The sequence below is a fragment of the Typopeltis vanoorti genome, chromosome 9 (genome assembly GCF_054136105.1).
Source record: "Typopeltis vanoorti isolate ZY-2024b chromosome 9, IOZ_Tvanoo_1.0, whole genome shotgun sequence".
In the NCBI taxonomy this organism is placed as follows: Eukaryota; Metazoa; Arthropoda; class Arachnida; order Uropygi; family Thelyphonidae; genus Typopeltis; species Typopeltis vanoorti.
The window spans coordinates 16,950,210-16,973,419 of NC_143557.1; the positions used below are offsets into that span (position 1 = coordinate 16,950,210).

Below are 23,210 nucleotides of genomic sequence, written 5' to 3' on the forward strand. Positions count from 1 at the left end.
TAGACATTATTAAAAGGTCAAAAAAGGGAGAAACGCCAACGAACATCGGCCATGCATTGAATTTAAGTCGTACCACAGTCGGGACTATTATCAAGGATAACGTTTGCATCCTTGAACACGTGAAAGGATTGGCGCCCATGAAATCAACTGTGATTACGAAAAAAACGTAGTAGGCTCATGATTGAGATAGAAAGGTTTCTTGTTCTTTGGCTGGAAGATCAGCGTCAACACCGTATCCCGATTAGCCTCATGTTAATTCAAGAAAAGGCGAAAGGATTGTTTGAGACACTGAAAAGTGAAAAGGGGGAAACGAGTGCAGGTGAAGAGTTTAATGCTAGTAAAGGTTGGTTTATGCAGTTTAAGGCTCAGGGCAATTTGCATAACCTTCAGGTGCAAGGTGAAGCTGCTAGTGGTGATGATAAAGCAGCTGGTGAGTTTCCTGAGGGGTTCGCTGTGATAATAAGGGGGAGGGGGGGCTACAGTGCTCAACAAGTGTTTAATGTGGACGAGACAGGCCTATTTTGGAAACGTATGCCTAATCGTACCTATATCACCAACGAGGAGAAGGCAGCACCAGGCCATAAAGCTGGTAAGGAGAGACTGACTTTGCTTCTTGCAGCTTAAAACTGAAGCCCTTATTGGTCTATCAGACTGAAAATCCAAGGGCATTTGGAAGGGTCAACTATCTGTCATCTGGTGGTCCAATAAGACAGCATGGGTGAAACTTCAAATCTTCGAGGACTGGTTTACCAACCATTTTGTGCCAGAAGTTCAGAGGTACTGTACAGCCAAGGGTTTGCCCTTTAAGGCATTGTTAGTGCTAGACAATGTCCCTGGTCACCCTGCCCACTTGGATGACTTTCACCCTAATGTTAAGGTGGTTTGCCTTCCACCAAACACCACAGCCCTTTTGCAGCCTATGGACCAGGGTGTTATTGCTTCCTTTAAGGCCTAACTACCTCTGCAGGAGATTTGCTATGGCTTTCAGGGCAACTGAAAAAGACAGGAACGTAACCCTCAAAGACTTTTGGAAATCGTATATCATTTATAATGCCATACAAAACATTGAGCATGCTTGTATGAAGTGAAGCAGACATTTGAATGGTGCGTGGAAAAAAGTGTGTCCCCAGTTTGTGAATGATTTCCATGGCTATGAGGAGACAGTTGAGTCTGTCACAGAGAAGGTTGTTGCCCTGGGGAAGCAGATGAATTTGGAAGTGGAGGCCGAAGATGTCACAGAGCTTCTGGCATCTCATGGGGAGGAGTTGTCAGCAGAAGACCTCATTCAGTTAGAGAAGCAGCTGATTGAGGAAGCGGAAACAGTTCCAACCCCTGAACCTAGGAGATTCACCACTAAGGGCTTGGCAGAAGGTTTTACCCTCATTGAGGATGGGCTGGCCAAGTTTGAGGCTGAGGATCCCAACACTGCTAGGTACACAAAGGTCTTCAGAGGGGTTATGGATTGCCTGCAGTGTTATAGGGAGATATACGAGAAGAAGAGGGTGGTATCATTCCAGACTAGCCTGGAACATTTTTTCACAAAGGTAGAGAGGCATGCAGCAGGTACTGGTACCTCAACTGTCTCTTCAACCACAGGATAAAAGGTAAAGAATTGTTTTCATTTTTATTTTTTTTAATCACCTGTACAGAATGTACAGTTTCATTTGTCATATTGGGGATTGTTCTCATTTTTATGTTTGTTTTTTTTATTACAGTTTCACTTTTGTCATTTTTCTGTAATATACAGTAATTATGTTCTCCCTTTCATTTTCCTATGGCCTAGTTCTGTTTCTTGATATATACATACGACTTTAGGGTGTTTTAGGTTAGGTAAGTAACTTAGGCTATGGTAATTCCGACTTGCATCGAAAATCGCCTTACGTCGGTCCGTAGGAACGGATCTCCGATGTAACTCGAGGACCCCCTGTATATATATATATATATGTCTCAGCAAGACTACCAAATTTCCAAAGTGCTAACACTCCAGTAGAAGATGACTCATGAAAGTGAGTTTTACAGTGATGACTTATATATTTCACACATATATAATTCATCTGCCTCAGTAGCTAATGTATAAAATGACCTTGTTCTATGCTGAGTCCATTAAAACAACTTCCTCTCTTCTATTTGTGTGTGGACTGGACTGCCCATGATTAATTTCAGACATATTCTCTTACATGTTGTAAGTTTTTTCGCTTGTTATAATATAAAATATTCTTGGTTTAATTCTTTATCCAAGCATAAGCAAACAAAGTTTGTGCATTAAGTATCTTCACAACTAAACCACTTGTATATAGAGGCTAATGACTTTAATGTGTGCTTTGTATTATGGGATACTAAGACTTGATGCGAAGTCATTAAGTTCTATATACAATAGCCCAGTCATGAAGACACTTCATCTGCAAACTTTGTTTGCTTATGCTTGGATAAATGATTAAACCAAGATTATAATTTCTTGGCATCTTTAATTTGCAATTTTGTACAGTTTATTTGTTAGTTTCCTGTAGGGAAGACTGCTACTGACTAATTAAATTTGCCTTTAATTGTGTGTATTGGGGAATTGACATAAGAGTAGATGGATAAATTATGAACACCTAGAAGGTCAATTCACATTGTCATGAACTGACCTCATAGCTACTGCCTTCAGAATTTCCCACCAAGTGCTATACTTTGAAGAATTGAACTGACAGTTCCATTCACTTGCTGTTCACACTGTTCAGATCCTCTTGTAAAGACACATCTGCTTGTCTCCTCAATGTCTCCCCAGTTTTGTATAATTTATAAACATATCTTTAGTTTAACCTTTCTCATTATCACTGTATACAAGTAAAATAACAGTGGTCCTACAACATACCTTTGGAGCACACCACTGTTGAATTTCTCTTTTGGGATACACGTCTAGAGAATTGCTGGACCTGATAGCCAATTACCTATGCAACTCACTAATATACTATCTAATGGCTTCCATTACAGTTTAGTTATCATCTTGTCATGTAGCAGTCTCTCAGCATCCTTTGTAAGTATACCAATTCTGTATGCATCTTCCTTGGCCAATGGATTCATCATGTTGCAGTACATAAGTAAACCATCACAGAGAATGCTGCTGTTATAAAGTAAATTTTGTATCTTAGCTCTCACAATCTCTCCAACATCTTCCACAGATCTGCCTATAATTTGTAATTTCGGCTTTGCGATTTTAATAGTTTTGCCTTCTTTCCACTCCTTCAGTGCTTGTGTTGTTGTAAGACTTGTTAAAGTGGTACACCGATTACTCCATGGAACATTTTCTTGAGACACGGTGATATGTCCAAGTACTGTTTTCTTATTGATATCAAGCTTACGTAATCCTTCATATACTTCTTGCTTTTTCACCAGCAGTCCATCCTATCCCATTTTTTTCACTCATTATGATGCACTGAATCTATCTTTATTTCTGATGAAATGATCAGATCCAAGATTTACAGTCTTCACATGTCCATCATTACATACTTCATAAGAGAATTGTTTCTCAAGAACACCAGAAGTTAATTTTCCTTATTCCCAGATGCTGTTTCTTCATTCTAATCTTATTACCCTAATCGAAATCTCTCATACTGTTTGTCCTTCTTTTGATCCACTGAGCCATGTTGCCTACACCTTTCTTCGTGCCAGCCTCTGTCTTGCACCATACTGCTTCAGAAGCACTGCTAGCAGTTCCTCTTTTCACCTCTGCCTTGTGTGGAGATAACTCTCCTGCTATCGTGAACAATACTCCTCCTCTCTTCTCGATCTTTATACCTTTCTAAATCACTCAAGGAATTGAACAATGTAGATCCGAATATAAATTAAATTACACTTTAATAAATATTTCCGATATTTTGGCAACGTCACGTTGCCATTTTCAATAGGAACTTACAAAAAGGCACAAGGAACAGATTAGTTTAGCCCTGCTGTATAGTGTTTTCACCACTCCATATTGTTGTGTGTGTGTGTGGGGGGGGGGGGGGGGTTTGTTGGTGAATGTAGTATGAAGTGGTGAAAACACTATACAGCAGAGCTAAACTAATCTGTTCTAACGACATGGCTCTAAACACTGAACTAAATCACATCAACACTTTCTCAGCCAATGGCTACCCCTCAAAAAAAAATCCAAAAAATATTAAAACCTACAAACCACAGCCCCACCTCCACAAAAAAGATTACTCTAAATCCATCACCATTCCCTATATCCGAGGCACCTCGGAAAAAATTACTAAAATTTTAAAAAAACATGACCTCACCTCCTGTTACAGGCCTTACAGAAAATTGGTATCCCTTATCTGCTCCACCAAAGACCAACCATTTCCCCTAGACCTACCTGGTGTATACCAGGTCCCTTGCAGTTGTAAACTGTCTTACTCTGGCCAAACAGGCAGGACAGCGAATATCAGAATTTCTGAACACAAGGACTACATCCAGTTTCACAAGTACAGCCGGCATTCTGGTCTTGCAGACCATGCTCTGGATACTCGCCACAGAATACGGTGGAAGAAAGCTACAGTAATACACCGTAGCAAATACAAATTCGAAAGACTATTTATGGAATCTGCCTCAGCCCTAAGAAACTCTCCAAACCTCAGCAAATTTGGTTGTATGCAACTGCCACAAATTTGGGAGACATATATCAGCAGACCTTCAGCCCAATGGCCAAGAACACCCACTTAGTCCGCTAGAGGGTACCATCAGGACTTCTAGGAGAAAGAATAGCTTCATCTCTTCATTATCAGTTACTGTGTTGTAGTGCCTGCGTGCATGTGCCTTTTTGTAAGTTCCTATTGAAAATGGCAACATGACGTTGCCGAAATATCGGAAATATTTATTAAGTGTAATTTAATTTATATTCGGATCTATGTTGTTCTATTCCTTAAGTGATTTAGAAATTTATAACCAACGTATAAGCCTGTCTACGAGAATCGATCTTTATACCCTGAGAAAAAATGGCATACATTTCCCTTCCTATTTTCATCAGGATGTTATCCTCATCCATTCATCTTTCACTTATTTCAGCAATTTTTAGGCAAGCAATCTCAATCAGCAAGACAGTTTTGTCTCTCTTATTTTTGATATTCCTGGCCCCCTCCATATGAGGTACCTGTTTATGGTAGAGGGGATTTTTCTCATGGTTCTGGCCCTTTTCATAATTATTCTGCTTCTTTGCTTTTCTAACCATATTCTGTTCTCTATCACTGAGATCCAATACCTTGCTGCCATCATTGCCATGCCTTATCACCCATGGACATCTTGAAGGTGGAGGGGGGGGAGAGGTCTTGCACAACTCTGGCCTCTGTTCTGCAAATCAGGCAGTTCTAGATAATTTGCTCATGATCAATCAGCTAGTGTGCTTTCATGCAACGGTCAAGTGTGTTGCAGTAAGTCTCCTTCCCGTGATATTGGAGACAGGACCCAAGGTTTGCTGACGTGCTGCTTTAGCACCCAGGAGAGCTCTGACATTTTACTCCTGAGTGCACTCATTCCTTGACAGAGAGTGGTCATTCATATGGGGATTTGTTTTGCATGGAGTGCTCTTGAATGAAAATCTTTATTTTCTTATTTATTGGTTCCCTGAACAATCCCCAACCCCAAAACCATAGAAACGCCAACAAAAAATTAAAATCACAATTTGCAATCATTATCCCACTTTTCTTAATAATACATTCAACTAGGGAGAGCTATCTTGGAAAAATGTTAGCTTAATTAATCCAGAAGAATTTGAAACAGTTGGTTCCAAATTCTTCTACTTAATTCAACTTAATGAAGCATTAACTAAGATGTAATTAGAAAGTTACTTGGTGCAACATCTTTCAGGGAATGCCAATTACAGCTATCCCCACAAAACTTGAAACTTTTCTAGAGGGTTTCCTGAACAACCCCTGAGGATATATATATCAGGAAATTAATGATGGCCACTTTATTAGGCACACATCCCCATTTAGAAAAATAGACCATTCCTGAAGGCATTGAGCAACCTGACTGCGGTTTGCTATATAAATCAGGCTGGCATGCAGAGTTTCAGATGTGCCAGTGCAGTATCTCACAGACATCAACTCTTCTTGGCTTTTCATGCACAACACTATTCATTGTGTACCAGAAGTGGTGTAATAAGTAGACAAATTCAAACCATTTGCAGTCCTGTGCTTGGAAACAGCTCATTGATGCATGAGGTGAGAGAAGAATGGCAAGGATTGCAAAACATGACAGGAGGGCCACAACCAGTCAAATCACAACTCTGTACAAGAATGTTGGTCAGAACATCATCTCCAAGTGCACATTTCCTCACACAGTCATAAATGGGGTACAGTAGCAGATGACCATCCCAAGTCCCAATGCTGTCACCTAAAAACAGGAAGATGTGGCTTCAGTGGGCATGTCATCACCAACATAGGACAGCAGACAACTGGAAAAATGTCACCTAGTCTGAGAAGACTCACTTTGTACTATATCATGGTGGTGGCAGAATGAGAATATGGCAGCAACAACATGAGACCACGGAACCTTCCTACCAGATAGCAACAGCTTAAGCTAGTGGCAGGAAATGGTATGAGGCATGTTTTCTTGGCACATGTTTGTCCCCTGATAAGAGTTGAACACTGCCTGTATGCCACAGCTTATCTTAGCATTGTTGCTTATGTTCACCCATTCATGGCTATAGGTAGTTCCAGCAAAACAATGTGCTATGACACAAATGCATAGTGTATTGAAGTGGTTCAAGGAATCACAGTGAGTTTCCTTCACTTCAATGTTCAGCTCATTCCCCAGATCTTAACCTAGTAGAGCAGTAACATGCTACCATCCAATATGCAACAATTGGTCAATGCCATTGTGATACCATGGACAAACATCCCAGAGAAATGTTTTACACTTAGTTTAATGAATGCCACAAAGAATACAGGCCATTGTTAAGGCAAATGGGGGTCCTATACATTATCAGATGCTGTTCCTAATAAAGTCATCCATAACAAAAGCAACTGATGCTAAAGAAGTCAAGGCCAAAAACTGGAAAATGAAGGGCATCTCCAGCAACTGTATATCATGGAACATAATAGATGCCAAGTTGCTGATCCAGCGGTGATTGTCAACACACTCAGGTAGATTTTTCATAAAACATCTCCTAGCCCAAAAAAAAGGAAAGCAGAGTTGCAGAAAGCAAAAAAATTCTGTTTGTTTCGAACTCATGGAACAAATAATATCCATTACAAGATGTTAAACATCTGTTGGCATCATCAATGGATCAATTGTCACACCTTTAAAATAAAATTTTCTGTAAGAGTTTATTTCTAGCTGCCTGGAAAAAAGGCAATTATTAATGCCTTTTCTAAGCTAGGGTGCTTACAACATCTCCAAAGAACTACTGCCCATTTGCTCTACCAGCTGTCTGTGCAAGATTATGAAAAAAATTGGTTAATTCTTGTGTCTTATGTATGGTTTCTAAAGAGAAACTACCTTTTTTTTTTTTTTCAGAATGCATTCTGGCTTTCAAAATATTCTACTACTGATCATCTAGTCTGGCTGTAGCATCTATTGGAGATGCCTCCTAAAACCCAAGCATCTCGTATCAGTTTTCTTTGATATGGTAAAAGCATACAATGCCAATTGGAAATATGCAATATCAAAAGACGTACTTAACTTTGGTCTCAGAGGGTGTTATCTCCTTTTATGAAGAACTTTCCATCCATAAAAATTTTTCAAGTTTCAATGGTAACCACTCTCCCCTGACTCAAGAGATGGAAGTCCCACAAGGTTCAGTATGAGTGTCAAGCTTTTTGCAATTAAGGTCACATCTATCACAGAACAGCTTCCTCCCACAAGTAATGCCTCTGTGTGAATGACTTTTACCATCTTCTCTCCATAATGGCAGCTGCAGCAAGCTGTCAGTGTGGTCTTCCTCTTGACCAAGAACTCTGACTAGGACAATCCTGTACCTCATTTGCACTAGAAACCAAGTTCTTGGAACTCGCATTTGACCACAAACTGTTTCCTCCCTCGTATATGTCAGTATTGAGTCACATGCCATATAGCAATGAACATCCTTTGCACTCTTAGACAGATGTTCTTTACTCCTGTATCATGTTTACATATATCATAAAACTAAAAAGTATCCTTTCCTCTTTTTTATAAGATTGAAACTTGATTATGGGGTCCAAGTCTACTCATCTGCCAGAGGAAATAGTCTATGATGGCTAGACCATGTTCACCTTCTAGCTATAAGAACTGCTGGTGAATTTTGAGCTTCATCAATTTCATGTGTGATGGCTGGATACCACTAATACTGCTCTGGAAGTGGTAGCCATCTATCTCTTGGTGGGATTTCTTTTTATTAGTGTATTTTGATTGACCTATAAAGGTAAAATATGTAATTATCAAATTTCATATAGCAACTACATCTGCCCATATGTTTATGGGTGACTTTAGTGGACATAATGTGGTAGTGTTAACATGAATGAGCAAGGTTGAACATATGCTTCACAGTAATGACTTCTCTTATCTTAATATAATGGATGCAGTACCTTCTTTCATGTAACTTTTTTGCAATAGATCTTAGTCTACTCCTCTGCCCTTCTTCCTCTGCAACTGTGGAATCTTGAAGAGAACATTTATGGAAGCAATAATTTTCCTGTGTTTTGCATTATATCCTCATAGGAGCCATGCTGGACTACTTGGAGTTTCATGTGGAAAATTTACCAGGCTAACTGGAATACATATTCCTATCTTGCCAGATTTAATGCTCACACTTAAACATTTATCAACAAGCAGCAATGTTCACAAAAGGTTGTGTTGTTCAAGCAGCAACATCTGCATTTCTGAAAACTTTATCTCAGTTTCCACAATATCCCAAGCCACGGTGGAACCTTGAGTGCCAAACAGTAAAAAAAAAAAAAAAAAAAAATGACAGCTGTGTGTAGTGGGAATACATTTAGTAGATATTGATATACAGTAAAACCCCAAAGTTACGCGGTAGGTGGGACCAACAAAAAGCACGCAAGTCGAATTCATGTAACTCGGGATATAATTTTGCATGTAATTTATATATACAAACATACAATTGGGACCAAAGGTTTACAAAAACACCTATATTTTTTAAGAAATATAATCATAATTGTAGTTTTTCATACATAAAAAAAAGAAAGTTATTTCAATGTCGATGGTTTCATAAAATCTAATAGATTCGTCTGACTGCATAATGTCTTTTTCTTGTCACGCAAAATTTCTTCATAGCAAGCTAATAATTTTTTTATTCCTTGCCTTGTGGCTACAATATGTTCCTCATTAGAATGTATGTCCTCCAAAATCTGTAAACCTTCCTTTTATGATTGTTCTTACCGTGGATTCCTGTAGATCGAACTTCTTTGCTAGCTCACAAATTTTCATTCTGCCTTCAAAATCATTAATAATGTTGAGTTTTGTTTCCAAAGTCAATGTTTTTCTTTTCTTGCTAGCAGTAGAAGAATCAGACTTGCTTCTTTTGGATGACATTATTATTTTTTATGTGATAAAATTTTTATCAAGAACATAACATTAAGCAATCACAAGGTGTGTAGACTATAAAAATCGTGTTTGAATAGAGACCTTGCGAAACACATCAGTCCTTGTTCACAGCATGTGCGACACTGGCGAATGTGGCCGGCACCTGAAAGATACGACTAGTGGTGAGGCGTGAAGCGGGATGAGAATACGTACATATAAGAAACTGCGTAACTCCGGATTCGCATAAGTCGGGGTATGACTGTATTTGATATACATTCGATATTGATTTTGATATTGAAAAAACAACAAGAGAAACAGTTGCTTTTCTTCAAATGGACTAGAACTATATTGATTAATTATTCAATAAGGAGGAACTGAAAATTGTACTTTTGTTGTCTCATGCCAGTGTTGCATGACCTGATGACATCCATCATGGCATGATAAAACATTTTACACCATCTTTTGTATTATTGATTTTACAACAGAATACTTACCAAGGAGGAATTTATTGAGTCATGGCATATGTCAATTATCATTACCTTCCCCAAACCGTAAAAAGATAAACACAAGAAGAAAGTTATTGACTTGTTGCTTGACCTGCTGTTTTTATGTGATATTTGAAGAAGGTGGTTATGGTATTTGGAAGGCAGTGATCTTTCTCCGGTATGTGATATGGCTTTTATAGACACCGATTGACACTGGACCATTTGATCTAATCTAGAAATACCTATACAAGAGGAATTCCTGCAATATGAACATCTGACTTTGGCTTTCTTTGACATTGAAAGAACTTATGACACAACCTGGAGATACGGTATATTAAAAGTTTATTTTTCACTTAGTTAGAGTATAATAAATTTAGTTTAATCCTTTATCCAAGTGTGAGCAAACAAAGTTTGGCCTGGCTCCCACTGAAGAGACCTCAATAAAGGTCGAAACTAGTCTGGGTAGTGGCCCTTCCTTTAATGTATAACATTATACATATCCGCAAGGAGATGTGTTTTGCATTATGGGAGATACTGAGATAGGAGTGTTGGTAGCTTGCTCCACCTTTGCAAGGAGTGTCCTGGTGTTGTACCACCTTACCCCAGTCCTGAAAATACTTTCAGGCGCAAACTTTGTTTGCTCACACTTGGATAAAGGATTAAACTAAATTTATTATACAGTATATTAAAACACCTGTAATCAAAGTCCCAGGGAGTATTTTCATATTTTTATTAAAAACTTTCTGTAGTTAAACCTAAGTCTGAGAGCAAATCGCATTCTTCCTCCCATATTGCCAAGAAGATGATGTCTCCCAAGGCTCTGTCTCAGCTGTGGCACTTTCTGCTATGGAAATACTCAGTCACTGAATTACTGTTATTTTTGTAACACGAGTATCATTGAGAGGCAACTGTAACAAGCACTTGAGGGATTTGTTTTAACTTTTCAGCAGCAGCTGATTTTGATAATGATAATTTTAAAAAAAAGCAAAGTATGTTTTTTGGTTTTATGATTGTAAATATTTACTAATTGTATAATGCATTATTTGTAATTAGAAATTATTTTAGTATTTTCTATAAAAGAAATCATTATATAGTTACAGCCTGTCTCAAACTATTCAGTTGTGATATTTATTTGTAAAAAGGACTCGCCTCAAATATATTTTTTAATTTCTGTAAATTAAACTTCCGAGAAAAAATATTTCGTCAGTGGCCATTAAAATATATTTTAATGACCATTGATGAAAGAGGAAGAAACTGCACTTGCTAAGTACTAAGCAACTTGTTCACATTCTATAATAATGTTACCACTGAGTTAGACAAGGGAATGGATACACTATGATACTTCTGCATTTTGCTAAGGCTTTTGACAGAATACAGCATGGAAGACTGTTGCATAAATTGGAGAAAAACTATTCGCATGGATAATAGGTTAGCTGACTGAAAGATATCAGAAAGTCATATATGCGGATGTGAATCTGCAAGATTTAAGGTAACTACTGGTGTACCACAAGGATCAGTCTGTATGTTAATGACATTGAGAGGGATTTGATAGGTGACATACAGCTATTTGCTGATATGCAGTGCTTGCAGAATGATTTATATAGACTGAAATTGTGGTCATGGGAAAGTGGTTGTCATTTCGATGTTAATAAATGTAAGGTCATGCACTTTGGTGTGATTATCTAATGTCATATTGTATTGTTGAGATTATGCTAAAAGAAACTGATAAGGCTAGGGATCTTGGAGTTTTAGTAGACAGGAATCTGAAGTTAAAGGGTGATATAGCAAAGATTGCAAATGCAACTAAGAATAATTGCAGTACTAAAATAAACCTTGCCATGTAAAGATAAGGAAGTCATTTTGCCTCTTTACAAGTCCTTGAAAAGACCTCACTTGGACTATTGCATGGCATCTGGTTTCCGTGGTGATTCTAACATTCTCTCCACGGCATCAGAATCACCATGGAAACCAGGAGACCATGTCAAAAATGATATCAGGATTGTGGAATATTGATTTTGAAGACACATTGAGAATTTGTAGGCTGCAGACACTAGCAAACAGGAGAAAAGGCATGATATGTTGAGACTTGCAAACTTCTGAAAAGATTATACAGAATTTCAGTTGATGGAATTTTTCATTTTATGGAGGGTGGTGAAAGGATGTGAGGGCATCCATGGAAGTTGAGAATGAATGCTGTCAAGAAGGGGATTACAGGGGATTATTAATCTATCATTAGTCTTAATCTATTTTAATGAAAATGGTAAAAAAATTAAAAAATGAATACCTTTTATAAGTCGTAATTATAAAGCATGGGCGAATATTCCGGGTGTGCGCCGCTCATCCACGAAATATCGGTATCACCGATATTATATATTTTATATAAAGACTCCCGTTAAAGACTCCCACAATTGTTTGCAGACTTAAAATTGAACACAATATACTAATGCTTCATTGTCCTCTTTAGGAGGGTAATAAAGCATTAGTGCTTCAGGAAGAGGGCACTTTTCGACGCATAAACATTGGGTCACATTTGCGTTAATAGCTCGGGTGTGCTTTCAAAATGCACACCCGAGCCCTTCAAAATGATGTAAAGAGGGCACAGGGGGTCAAATTCTTACTTTCTAATATTTTTAAACTGCTGAGAAGGCAGGGCTAGGTGAGTTAAGATTTTGAGCTCACCTAGCATCTGTGATTGGTTATTGTGTCAACCAATCCACTTGAACATTGTCACTTGTCATGAGTTGAGTGCTTTTTTGTATGCGATGATACAGCCACTTAGTACATGCCAACCATGCTTTAGACACCCTCCACAAAATACGCTGGAAGAAAGCCACTTTACTACACTCTAGCAAGTATAAATATGAAAGATTATTCCTGGAATCAGCTCAGCTCTAAAAAAAACTCCCCAAACCTCAACAATTTGGATACATGAGACTGCCCCAAATATGGAAAGCTTGCATTCTTAGAACATCAGCCCAACAGCCAAGACTACTACCCAATTTAGTCTACTAGGTGGCAGCTTTTAGGATAGGACCGACTTCGGTTGTTGTCTTCAGCCATATTTGTTTAGTGTTAGTGCCTGTGTGCACATATCATTATTTTGATGTTCCCTGAAGATGGTAATGTAACATTACTGAAATATTAATTAAAGTTTTTTAATTAATGTTATAGGGTATGTTGTCTTTCCTTAAAAATCTGACAGTTGAGAAGAGTAACTAGTATGGTAAGGAAGGATAAATCAGATTTCCAGAGAAAATTAGCTAAGCAGGCCAAATTAAATCCAAAAGAATTTTTTTGCTATGTAACAAAGAAGTGAAAGGATGATTATGGAAAGATAACTTTACGTGGAAGAAGAAGAAAGCATCAGAAGAAAACATTGAAGAATTTTATGGCAAGTTACAAGAAGTGATATATGCAGCACCAAAGCGAGATTTATGGCTACTTATTGGAGATTGGAATGCAAAAGTGGGAGAGACTGAGGAACAAGGAATAATAGGTCGTTTTGGTTTAGGTATTCGAAACCCTGCAGGGAAGAGACTAGTTGAGTTTTGTGAGAATTCTTTGTTTGTTGCTAACACCTGCTTTAAACACCACAAAAGAAGATTGTACACATGGGTATCATCTGATGGACAACACAGAAATCAAATTGACTATATACTTGGACAAAGAAGATGGAGAAGTGCAATTCAGTCTGTCAAGACTTCTTTTTTAGGTGCAGACTGTGGAACAGACCATGAGTTATTAGTGGCTACGATACATGTGAAAATACAGAAACTGAAAACAACACAAATATCAATCAGATATGATTCTTGGAAACATACCAGTTGAATACAATATTAGCATACAGAACAGATTCAACACACTCATTTTGTGTGAAAGAGAACCAGATGAACTATGGGAAGAGATTAAAGATATAATTAAAACAGCAGCAAAGAAGAATATTCCAACAGTTTGTAAGAAGTCCAAATGGCTGTCAGAAGATGCCATCAAAACAGCTCAGGAAAGGAGGAAAATGAAGGCCACATGAAATTTACAGGAAGTATAGCATTTTAATGCAGAGTTTCAACGACACGCCAGAAGAGACAAGGAAAAATACTTTAACCAGGAATGCCAACAAATAGAAGACCAAAATAAGAAAGGGAAAACAAGAGATCTTTTCAAAAAGATCAGAGAACTAACAGGAAAGTTTAATGCCAAGGTGACAATATTGAAAAGTAAACACAAAAGATATCTTACAGAAGCTGCAGACATCAAAGAAAGATGGAAAGAATATACAGAAGACCTTTACAGAAAGGAAGGACTCCAAAATTACTGAGAAATTTGAAGAGCAGAATTATTCACAGGAACCAGTACCAGTGGAGAGTGAAGTGAGGTGGGCACTGCAACTGATATCCAGTAAGAAAGCACCAAGAGGAGATGGAATACTCATTGAGCTGCTCAAAGCCCTGGGAGAAGAGGCAGTTAAAATTTTATCAGCTCTATGTTAGAAAATTTGGATCACAACTACATAACCTAGAGAATGGAAAAAATCAGTTTATATACCTTTATTGAAGAAAGGCAATGCAAGAGAGCATGAAAATTACAAAACTATAGCGTTGATTTCTCATGCAAGTAAAGCCTTACTTAAGATTGTTCAGAAAAGACTGGAACCATTCATTAAGAGAGTAATGCCAGATGAACAGGCAGGATTTTGAAAAGGCAGAGGAACGAGAGATCAAATTGCCAATGTGAGATGGATAATAGAAAGAGCACAGGAATATCACAAGAATGTTTACCTTTGTTTCCTTGACTATAGCACGGCTTTTGACTCTGTAGTTCACATGAAACTGTGGAATGTGTTAAGAACAATGGGAGTCTCAGAGCCTTCTGAGGAATCTTTATTATGAACAAGAAGCTACTGTCCAAACAGATCTTGGAGAAACTGAGTATTTCACAATAGGTAAAGGAGTGCAACAAGGTTGTATTTTATCTCCATACCTGTTTAACTTGTACAGCGAATACATTTTAAGAATGGCAGGGCTGGAAGAGTCTTCAGTTGAAATTAAAATTGGTGGAAAAAATATTAATAATTTGAGGTATGCAGATGATACCACCTTGCTAGCAGAATGCAAAGAAGATTTGAAGGAACTTATTATGAAAGTTAAAGAAGAAAGTGCTAAATATGGTCTTAAACTTAACCTCAAAAAGACAAAAGTTATGGCAACATGTGAACTTAACGATTTTGAAGTAGATGGGGTGAAAATGGAAGCAGTTAACAATTTTGTGTTCCTAGGATCTCGAATTGATAAAGATGGTTATTGTACCGAAGAAGTTGGAAGAAGGTTATTTCTCGGGGAAAAAGCAACGACAAATTTAAGCAAGATCTTTAAAGATATTAGCCTCACAACAAAAATCAGAATCGTGAAAGCAATGGTATTCCCTGTGGTGCTGTGTGGATGTGAAAGTTGGACCCTGAGAAAAAGTGAAAGAAGAAAGATAGATGCATTTGAATTATGGGTTTGGAGATGCTTACTAAGAATACCATGGACTGCAAAGCAAACCAATAAATCAGTGATAGACAGAATGAAGCTAGATTGCTCCCTTGAAGCTATGATCATCAAGTAACAATTGTTATACTTCGGACATATTATGTGAGCAAACGACAGTCTGGAGAAGATGATGATGCTTGCTAAAGTTGATGGAAGCAGGAGAAGAGGAAGACCAAGAATTAGATGGGTGGATGAAGTTAAAGAAGCAACTGGAGTGCGCTTGGAGGTTCTGAAAGAATTGGTCAGGGACAGATCGGAATGGAGAGTGTATGTTCATGCAGTTGCCAGGAGTCGGAAACAACTTGATGGATCATAACACACAACTTTACTTAGTGCTGATGGTAGAAAAATGACAGAAGAAATAGTTCAGTTACTAAGTGATCACATTGCAAGAGTTATATCATCCAGTTATTTGTTAGTTTCCTGTAGGGAAGACTGCTACTGACTAATTAAATTTGCCTTTAATTGTGTGTATTGGGGAATTGACATAAGAGTAGATGGATAAATTATGAACACCTAGAAGGTCAATTCACATTGTCATGAACTGACCTCATAGCTACTGCCTTCAGAATTTCCCACCAAGTGCTATACTTTGAAGAATTGAACTGACAGTTCCATTCACTTGCTGTTCACACTGTTCAGATCCTCTTGTAAAGACACATCTGCTTGTCTCCTCAATGTCTCCCCAGTTTTGTATAATTTATAAACATATCTTTAGTTTAACCTTTCTCATTATCACTGTATACAAGTAAAATAACAGTGGTCCTACAACATACCTTTGGAGCACACCACTGTTGAATTTCTCTTTTGGGATACACGTCTAGAGAATTGCTGGACCTGATAGCCAATTACCTATGCAACTCACTAATATACTATCTAATGGCTTCCATTACAGTTTAGTTATCATCTTGTCATGTAGCAGTCTCTCAGCATCCTTTGTAAGTATACCAATTCTGTATGCATCTTCCTTGGCCAATGGATTCATCATGTTGCAGTACATAAGTAAACCATCACAGAGAATGCTGCTGTTATAAAGTAAATTTTGTATCTTAGCTCTCACAATCTCTCCAACATCTTCCACAGATCTGCCTATAATTTGTAATTTCGGCTTTGCGATTTTAATAGTTTTGCCTTCTTTCCACTCCTTCAGTGCTTGTGTTGTTGTAAGACTTGTTAAAGTGGTACACCGATTACTCCATGGAACATTTTCTTGAGACACGGTGATATGTCCAAGTACTGTTTTCTTATTGATATCAAGCTTACGTAATCCTTCATATACTTATTGCTTTTTCACCAGCAGTCCATCCTATCCCATTTTTTTCACTCATTATGATGCACTGAATCTATCTTTATTTCTGATGAAATGATCAGATCCAAGATTTACAGTCTTCACATGTCCATCATTACATACTTCATAAGAGAATTGTTTCTCAAGAACACCAGAAGTTAATTTTCCTTATTCCCAGATGCTGTTTCTTCATTCTAATCTTATTACCCTAATCGAAATCTCTCATACTGTTTGTCCTTCTTTTGATCCACTGAGCCATGTTGCCTACACCTTTCTTCGTGCCAGCCTCTGTCTTGCACCATACTGCTTCAGAAGCACTGCTAGCAGTTCCTCTTTTCACCTCTGCCTTGTGTGGAGATAACTCTCCTGCTATCGTGAACAATACTCCTCCTCTCTTCTCGATCTTTATACCTTTCTAAATCACTCAAGGAATTGAACAATGTAGATCCGAATATAAATTAAATTACACTTTAATAAATATTTCCGATATTTTGGCAACGTCACGTTGCCATTTTCAATAGGAACTTACAAAAAGGCACAAGGAACAGATTAGTTTAGCCCTGCTGTATAGTGTTTTCACCACTCCATATTGTTGTGTGTGTGTGGGGGGGGGGGGGGGGGGGGTTGTTGGTGAATGTAGTATGAAGTGGTGAAAACACTATACAGCAGAGCTAAACTAATCTGTTCTAACGACATGGCTCTAAACACTGAACTAAATCACATCAACACTTTCTCAGCCAATGGCTACCCCTCAAAAAAAAATCCAAAAAATATTAAAACCTACAAACCACAGCCCCACCTCCACAAAAAAGATTACTCTAAATCCATCACCATTCCCTATATCCGAGGCACCTCGGAAAAAATTACTAAAATTTTAAAAAAACATGACCTCACCTCCTGTTACAGGCCTTACAGAAAATTGGTATCCCTTATCTGCTCCACCAAAGACCAACCATTTCCCCTAGACCTACCTGGTGTATACCAGGTCCCTTGCAGTTGTAAACTGTCTTACTCTGGCCAAACAGGCAGGACAGCGAATATCAGAATTTCTGAACACAAGGACTACATCCAGTTTCACAAGTACAGCCGGCATTCTGGTCTTGCAGACCATGCTCTGGATACTCGCCACAGAATACGGTGGAAGAAAGCTACAGTAATACACCGTAGCAAATACAAATTCGAAAGACTATTTATGGAATCTGCCTCAGCCCTAAGAAACTCTCCAAACCTCAGCAAATTTGGTTGTATGCAACTGCCCCAAATTTGGGAGACATATATCAGCAGACCTTCAGCCCAATGGCCAAGAACACCCACTTAGTCCGCTAGAGGGTACCATCAGGACTTCTAGGGAAAGAATAGCTTCATCTCTTCATTATCAGTTACTGTGTTGTAGTGCCTGCGTGCACGTGCCTTTTTGTAAGTTCCTATTGACTTTTACAAAACTGTTATTACAAACTATTATAAAATGAATGAGTGTTACTAGTGCCATACCCCAGGACCACTACTCTTTGTATATTAATGATATAGTACAGATGATTTGAAGGAGGAACATTCAGTCGTTTGCTGATAATGCAAAACTAGTGAGGACAGCATTGATAAAAAGTAGGTCCTGCGTCAGTAATTTATGCACATTTTATAATAAGATGACAGCAGAATCGGATAATGTAATGGCTATATCATGATTCTTCTGGACTTTGCAAAATCATTTGACAGAATACTGCATGGTAAACTATTACATAAGTTGGAGCCAATGGGCATGGATATGAGGCTGATGGCATAGATGGGGGGGGGGGGGGGGGATGACTGAATAGACATCAGATGGTGGTGTTTGGTGGAATGGAATCAAGGCAAATGAGAGTTGACTAGTGGAGTGCCCCAGGGCTCTGTACTAGTGTAAATATTTATGTCTGCTGTGCCATTGTAAAATTCTAATATTCTGTTATCAATATTCTGTCATCAACTTTATATTGCTATCAGCTGCGTCTTTTATTCCTTTTACATGTTCACTTTAGGCCAACTTATTTCTTCTACTTCACTCAAATAAAACTATAATCTGCTTAATATAGACCTCACTATTAATCCTTATAATCTTCTTTATGTCTGCACTGCCAGTGAATGACTTTTGTTATTACTCTATCCACGATAAACAGGTAACCAACTCTCAAACTATGCAATTTAGAAAAATTTATCTGTTTAAGAACTGTGCCATTCTAAATTATATATATATATATATAGTTTGAGAATTTAAGTATGGAACATATGCAAGATCAAATTCAACTTTCTAGTCGTGGCAATTCTTAATTAAATAGGCTCACATGTTCAGGTTTTTTATTTTTTTTTTAGTCATTGCATTTGCAAGATAGTTACACAAACAAGACATTAACTCTGTATCTCTAATGCCTGTTACATACACAGTAGGCAAAAACATGCGACTAAACATTATACACACAACACTTAGTTAACCCTGACACAATGCTTAGATATCGAAATTAGACATAGGTGCTTCTTATAAATACCCTTAGTTAAAACTTCTTTCAATACATTCATTAGTTTTCCCCTTTCATTACCATAACCTATTAACTAACTAAATACTAACAATTTCCTGTAAGCACACATACAATTCTCAAGTGCACTCTTTTAAGACATTAACAAAGTAGTTCTTACTTACAAATACAGCTCAATCTACTTGGACAAACTTTAGCTAACTTAGCTAGACGTTTTGTCTTCTTCCTGGGTACTGGCTGTTGCCCGGACGATTCAGGCGGTTCTGCTGTAGAAGTTTTCCGGGAAAGCTTAGGTTTATTTTCTGTTGGAAAACTGAAATGGAACTACTGAAGTCACTGCAATTTCTAACTGGTAACCATGCTCTCATAGCACATGTCCTTACATCCACAGGAAATGTATCGAAATAACGTCCTCTCCTCTATCCCTCCCTCCACCTGGGTTCACATACCTGGAACCAAAATCTGGAGACGAAAAAAAATCCGGGAACCGAGAGCCTAGAGCTCCTTTATATCATTGCTAATCCGTTGTTCTTCTGGTGTAGTTTCCAGGATTACCCATGAGCACGATGACGTCACTTCTGCTCCCGCTGTTCTTGGGGGCATATTTCTATATTCACACAACCTTGCAAACTTTTGTTCTTACTTTGTCATCGCTATAATCCGAGTTAATCCCTTTCTTTCCATTTTACATATACTTCAATATGCATTGAATTATGTATTTTAACAGTAGAGCTATAAATTCATTTTAATACATTATAATTTCTATATGTTCGGAAACCTATGTAAAATCGATCTCGGAAATTTCATAAAAAATTTTATTGTGAGAGATTTTACACTAGGACCACTACTGTTTAATTTGTATATTAATGATATAGCAGAAGATATGAAGAGATGCATTCAATTGTTTGCTGATGATGCAAAATTAGTGAGGGCAATAGTTGATAAGGGTGATGCAGATATCTTAAAAGATTATTTAAATAAATTGGCAGTGAGACCAGAAGACAATGGTTGTCATTTCAATGTTGTAAAATGTAAAGTAATACGCTTCTAGATGAAAACATTACACACTTCCTATCATATTGATGGTATTAGTTTTCAGGAAATTGATGAGGCTAAAGATATACAGGTCATGGTTGATAGAGATTTGAAATTCAGAAGAACATATTGCAAGAGTTGGCAAAATTGCTCAGGATTACTTGGATGCTGAAGAGCACATTGACAAGTAAAGATAAGATGGTTGTATTCCTCTTTATAAGACTATGATTCGGTTACATGTTGACTACTATGCACAGATTTTGTCACCTGCGTTTCTTGGGGATCGGGAGATTGTGGAGAGGATTCAGGGATGAGTGACCTCATAGGGAACATTCCACAGACCTGCCACCAGATTGTGGATGTTTGAGTTGCAAAGTTTAGCTGACGGGCAGAGGAGAGGGGGGATATGATAGAAACTTAAATGGATTCTGTAAGATTGACACAGAGAAATTTTTTTAATACATGGTGAGTAGGACTAAAACAAGGGGTCACACTTGGAAACTGTCTAAAAGTGTGGTTAGTTAGGGTATGCAGTTCTTTTCTTGGAGAGTGGTGAATGATTGGAATGGGTTGCCAGAGATGTTTCGAGTGTCCCAACAGTGAATAGGTTTATGGAGGTGTATGATAGGTATTGTATTAATAAAGAGTGGGTCTCCCACGATGAGTCTTTTGATTCCATGGATTGCTCATATAAATAATAATATTTAGGCACAGTTTTAGTGAAGATGGCAAATTAAGTATTGAAATGTACAACAAAATTAGAAAAGATATGGTAGAAAATTAGCTGAGTAAATTTTTATGGAATAAGTGAGATTAGGGCGATACCCTCAAGTGGCTGGATCAAGGGAGTGTTCAAGTTAATTTTATGGAGATCACAGTTATGAGAGTTCCAAGAAAGATTAGGAAAGGGAACAGATGGCATCACTGTACAAATTGTATTAAAATCAGCATTAAGGAACTTGACATTGTTTGCATTGAGGAATATGTGGTCAGAGCTAATCTGAAGCTGTCACTTAAGCAGAAGGGGAGAGAAAAGTTTAGCAAACAAGTGTGTTTTTACCACAAGACAAGAAAATATTCAGTTGTAGACCAAATTATAAGTGAATTTGTACAGTAATAAGAGTATCAAAGTCCTAAATTTAAGATTTAACAGTATTTGAGATCCTGACAGATAACAGATTGATTTGGAAGAAATTAGTTGATAAGAAGTTAGTAATGATGTAGCATTTTCATGAGATATTATCATAATATCTTGCACATTCCCAGAGTGTATATAACTGGAGTAGATAATAGCTCTCTGTGGATTATTTTGCATAGAATTTGTTACTTATGAACTAAATATCTGTTGTTGTTTTTTTATTTTGTCTTTTTTGCTGTAGTTCCTGATATATGAAACTCAAAATATGCACCTGTGATTATAAATTTCATCACTTAAGTACCATCTGTACCTCTAGTTCTTATATCTCTTAAAGGAAGCATTGTTATTTAAAATCTTATTTAATTTTGTTAATTTTGCATGTAAATTCCTTACTTACACATTCATTGTTTTCGGCTTTAGAAATAGAAATAATTTTTGAAAAGAAGCCCACAGAAGATCAGCTTGAGAAAGCAAAAAGATTACTTTTACCACCATCGTTTTTTTTATATGAAAATAAAGCTCCTTGTCCAGGTTGTAGAGGCTGTAGAGATGAAATACCACCTCATAAAGGTAAATTTGAAATAATTTATAATAAACTTTCATAGTCATGTCATTGCATTGGCTTCTGTGGAGCGAAGACATATTAGAAATTTTTTTGCAAGTATTATTCCATATGAAAGAAACAGATAGAAGAGAATAATTTTTATTTTTTCTTTCTACTAGTTTTGTTAAAATTATTGGTTTGTATATTCAGAAGAGATACTTCAATAAAGTAAAAAAAAAACAGGTTATAACAGGTAATGTAATAAAATATCTAAAAAACAGGAATAACAATGGAAAGCACTCCATTGCTATGATGTTGTTTGCTGGTTAACGGTTTGCTGTGAACTCTGCAACTGCATGTTTGTGTGTGTTGTGTTGAAGTAGAAAAGACCAGACTTGATGTAGAATTAGCCCTTGTTTTAAATTCCACTGTTCAGAATGTTTGATCATTTCAGCTGATTCGTTGAACACTTAAGAAAAAATTTTAGTGCTTGTACTACACTGCTCAACACAATTAGGGGATATTTTAGTTTCTGTCGGAATTATAAATTTTTGCAAATAATTATAATTATTGGGTACTTTATACATGAATAAATATTTCTTACTTATGGATAAGGTGTAATTGATGAGATATTGTTTAAATAATCGATATATATTACAAATTTAACAAATTATACATTTTAGCATGAAATAATTTTAACAAGAATAGCCAAAAACGCTGTTGTTAATTTTTAATAGGGCATATGGTCTCCATTAACAGCCAGAACAGCGGTACATCTTGATTGCATGGACCGGATAAGATGATCAAACAGTTCTTGTGGGATATTTCCCCACTATTCTGTGAGAGCAATTTCGAGCTCTTGAAGCAATCGTGGTGTCACCAGTTGAGCAGAAATGCACCTACCTAAATCATCCCAGGCATGTTCGATTGGGATACAATGCAGTGAACAGGCAGGCAGGCCAGTCCATTCATTCAATACCTTCTTCCTCAAACCACTCTTGTACAAAATTTGCACGAGCATTGTCATTCATAAAAATGAATTCTTGGCCAACTGCAGCAGTATATAGATGAACTATAGGTTCCAAAATCTTATCGTGATACCTTTGGGCTATTAAGGAACCCTTTTTTGATAAAATAGAGATCAGTATGACTACCTATACTTATTCCAGCCCATACCATTAAATTCCCACCTTGATGTTGGGGTCTTT

At 37.3% G+C, this 23,210-nt stretch overlaps 1 protein-coding gene across 1 annotated transcript in view; it reads left to right on the top strand.

Annotated features, from left to right (window-relative positions):
• The window catches only part of LOC150102901 (E3 SUMO-protein ligase RanBP2-like), a 673,019-nt gene that overhangs the window by 465,809 nt on the left and 184,000 nt on the right, over window positions 1-23,210 (top strand). The window contains exon 26 of the mRNA XM_090397978.1: window positions 21,879-22,028. Within this exon, the coding sequence (XP_090254104.1) occupies window positions 21,879-22,028 (150 nt within the window). The remainder of the gene's footprint in view (window positions 1-21,878; window positions 22,029-23,210) is intronic.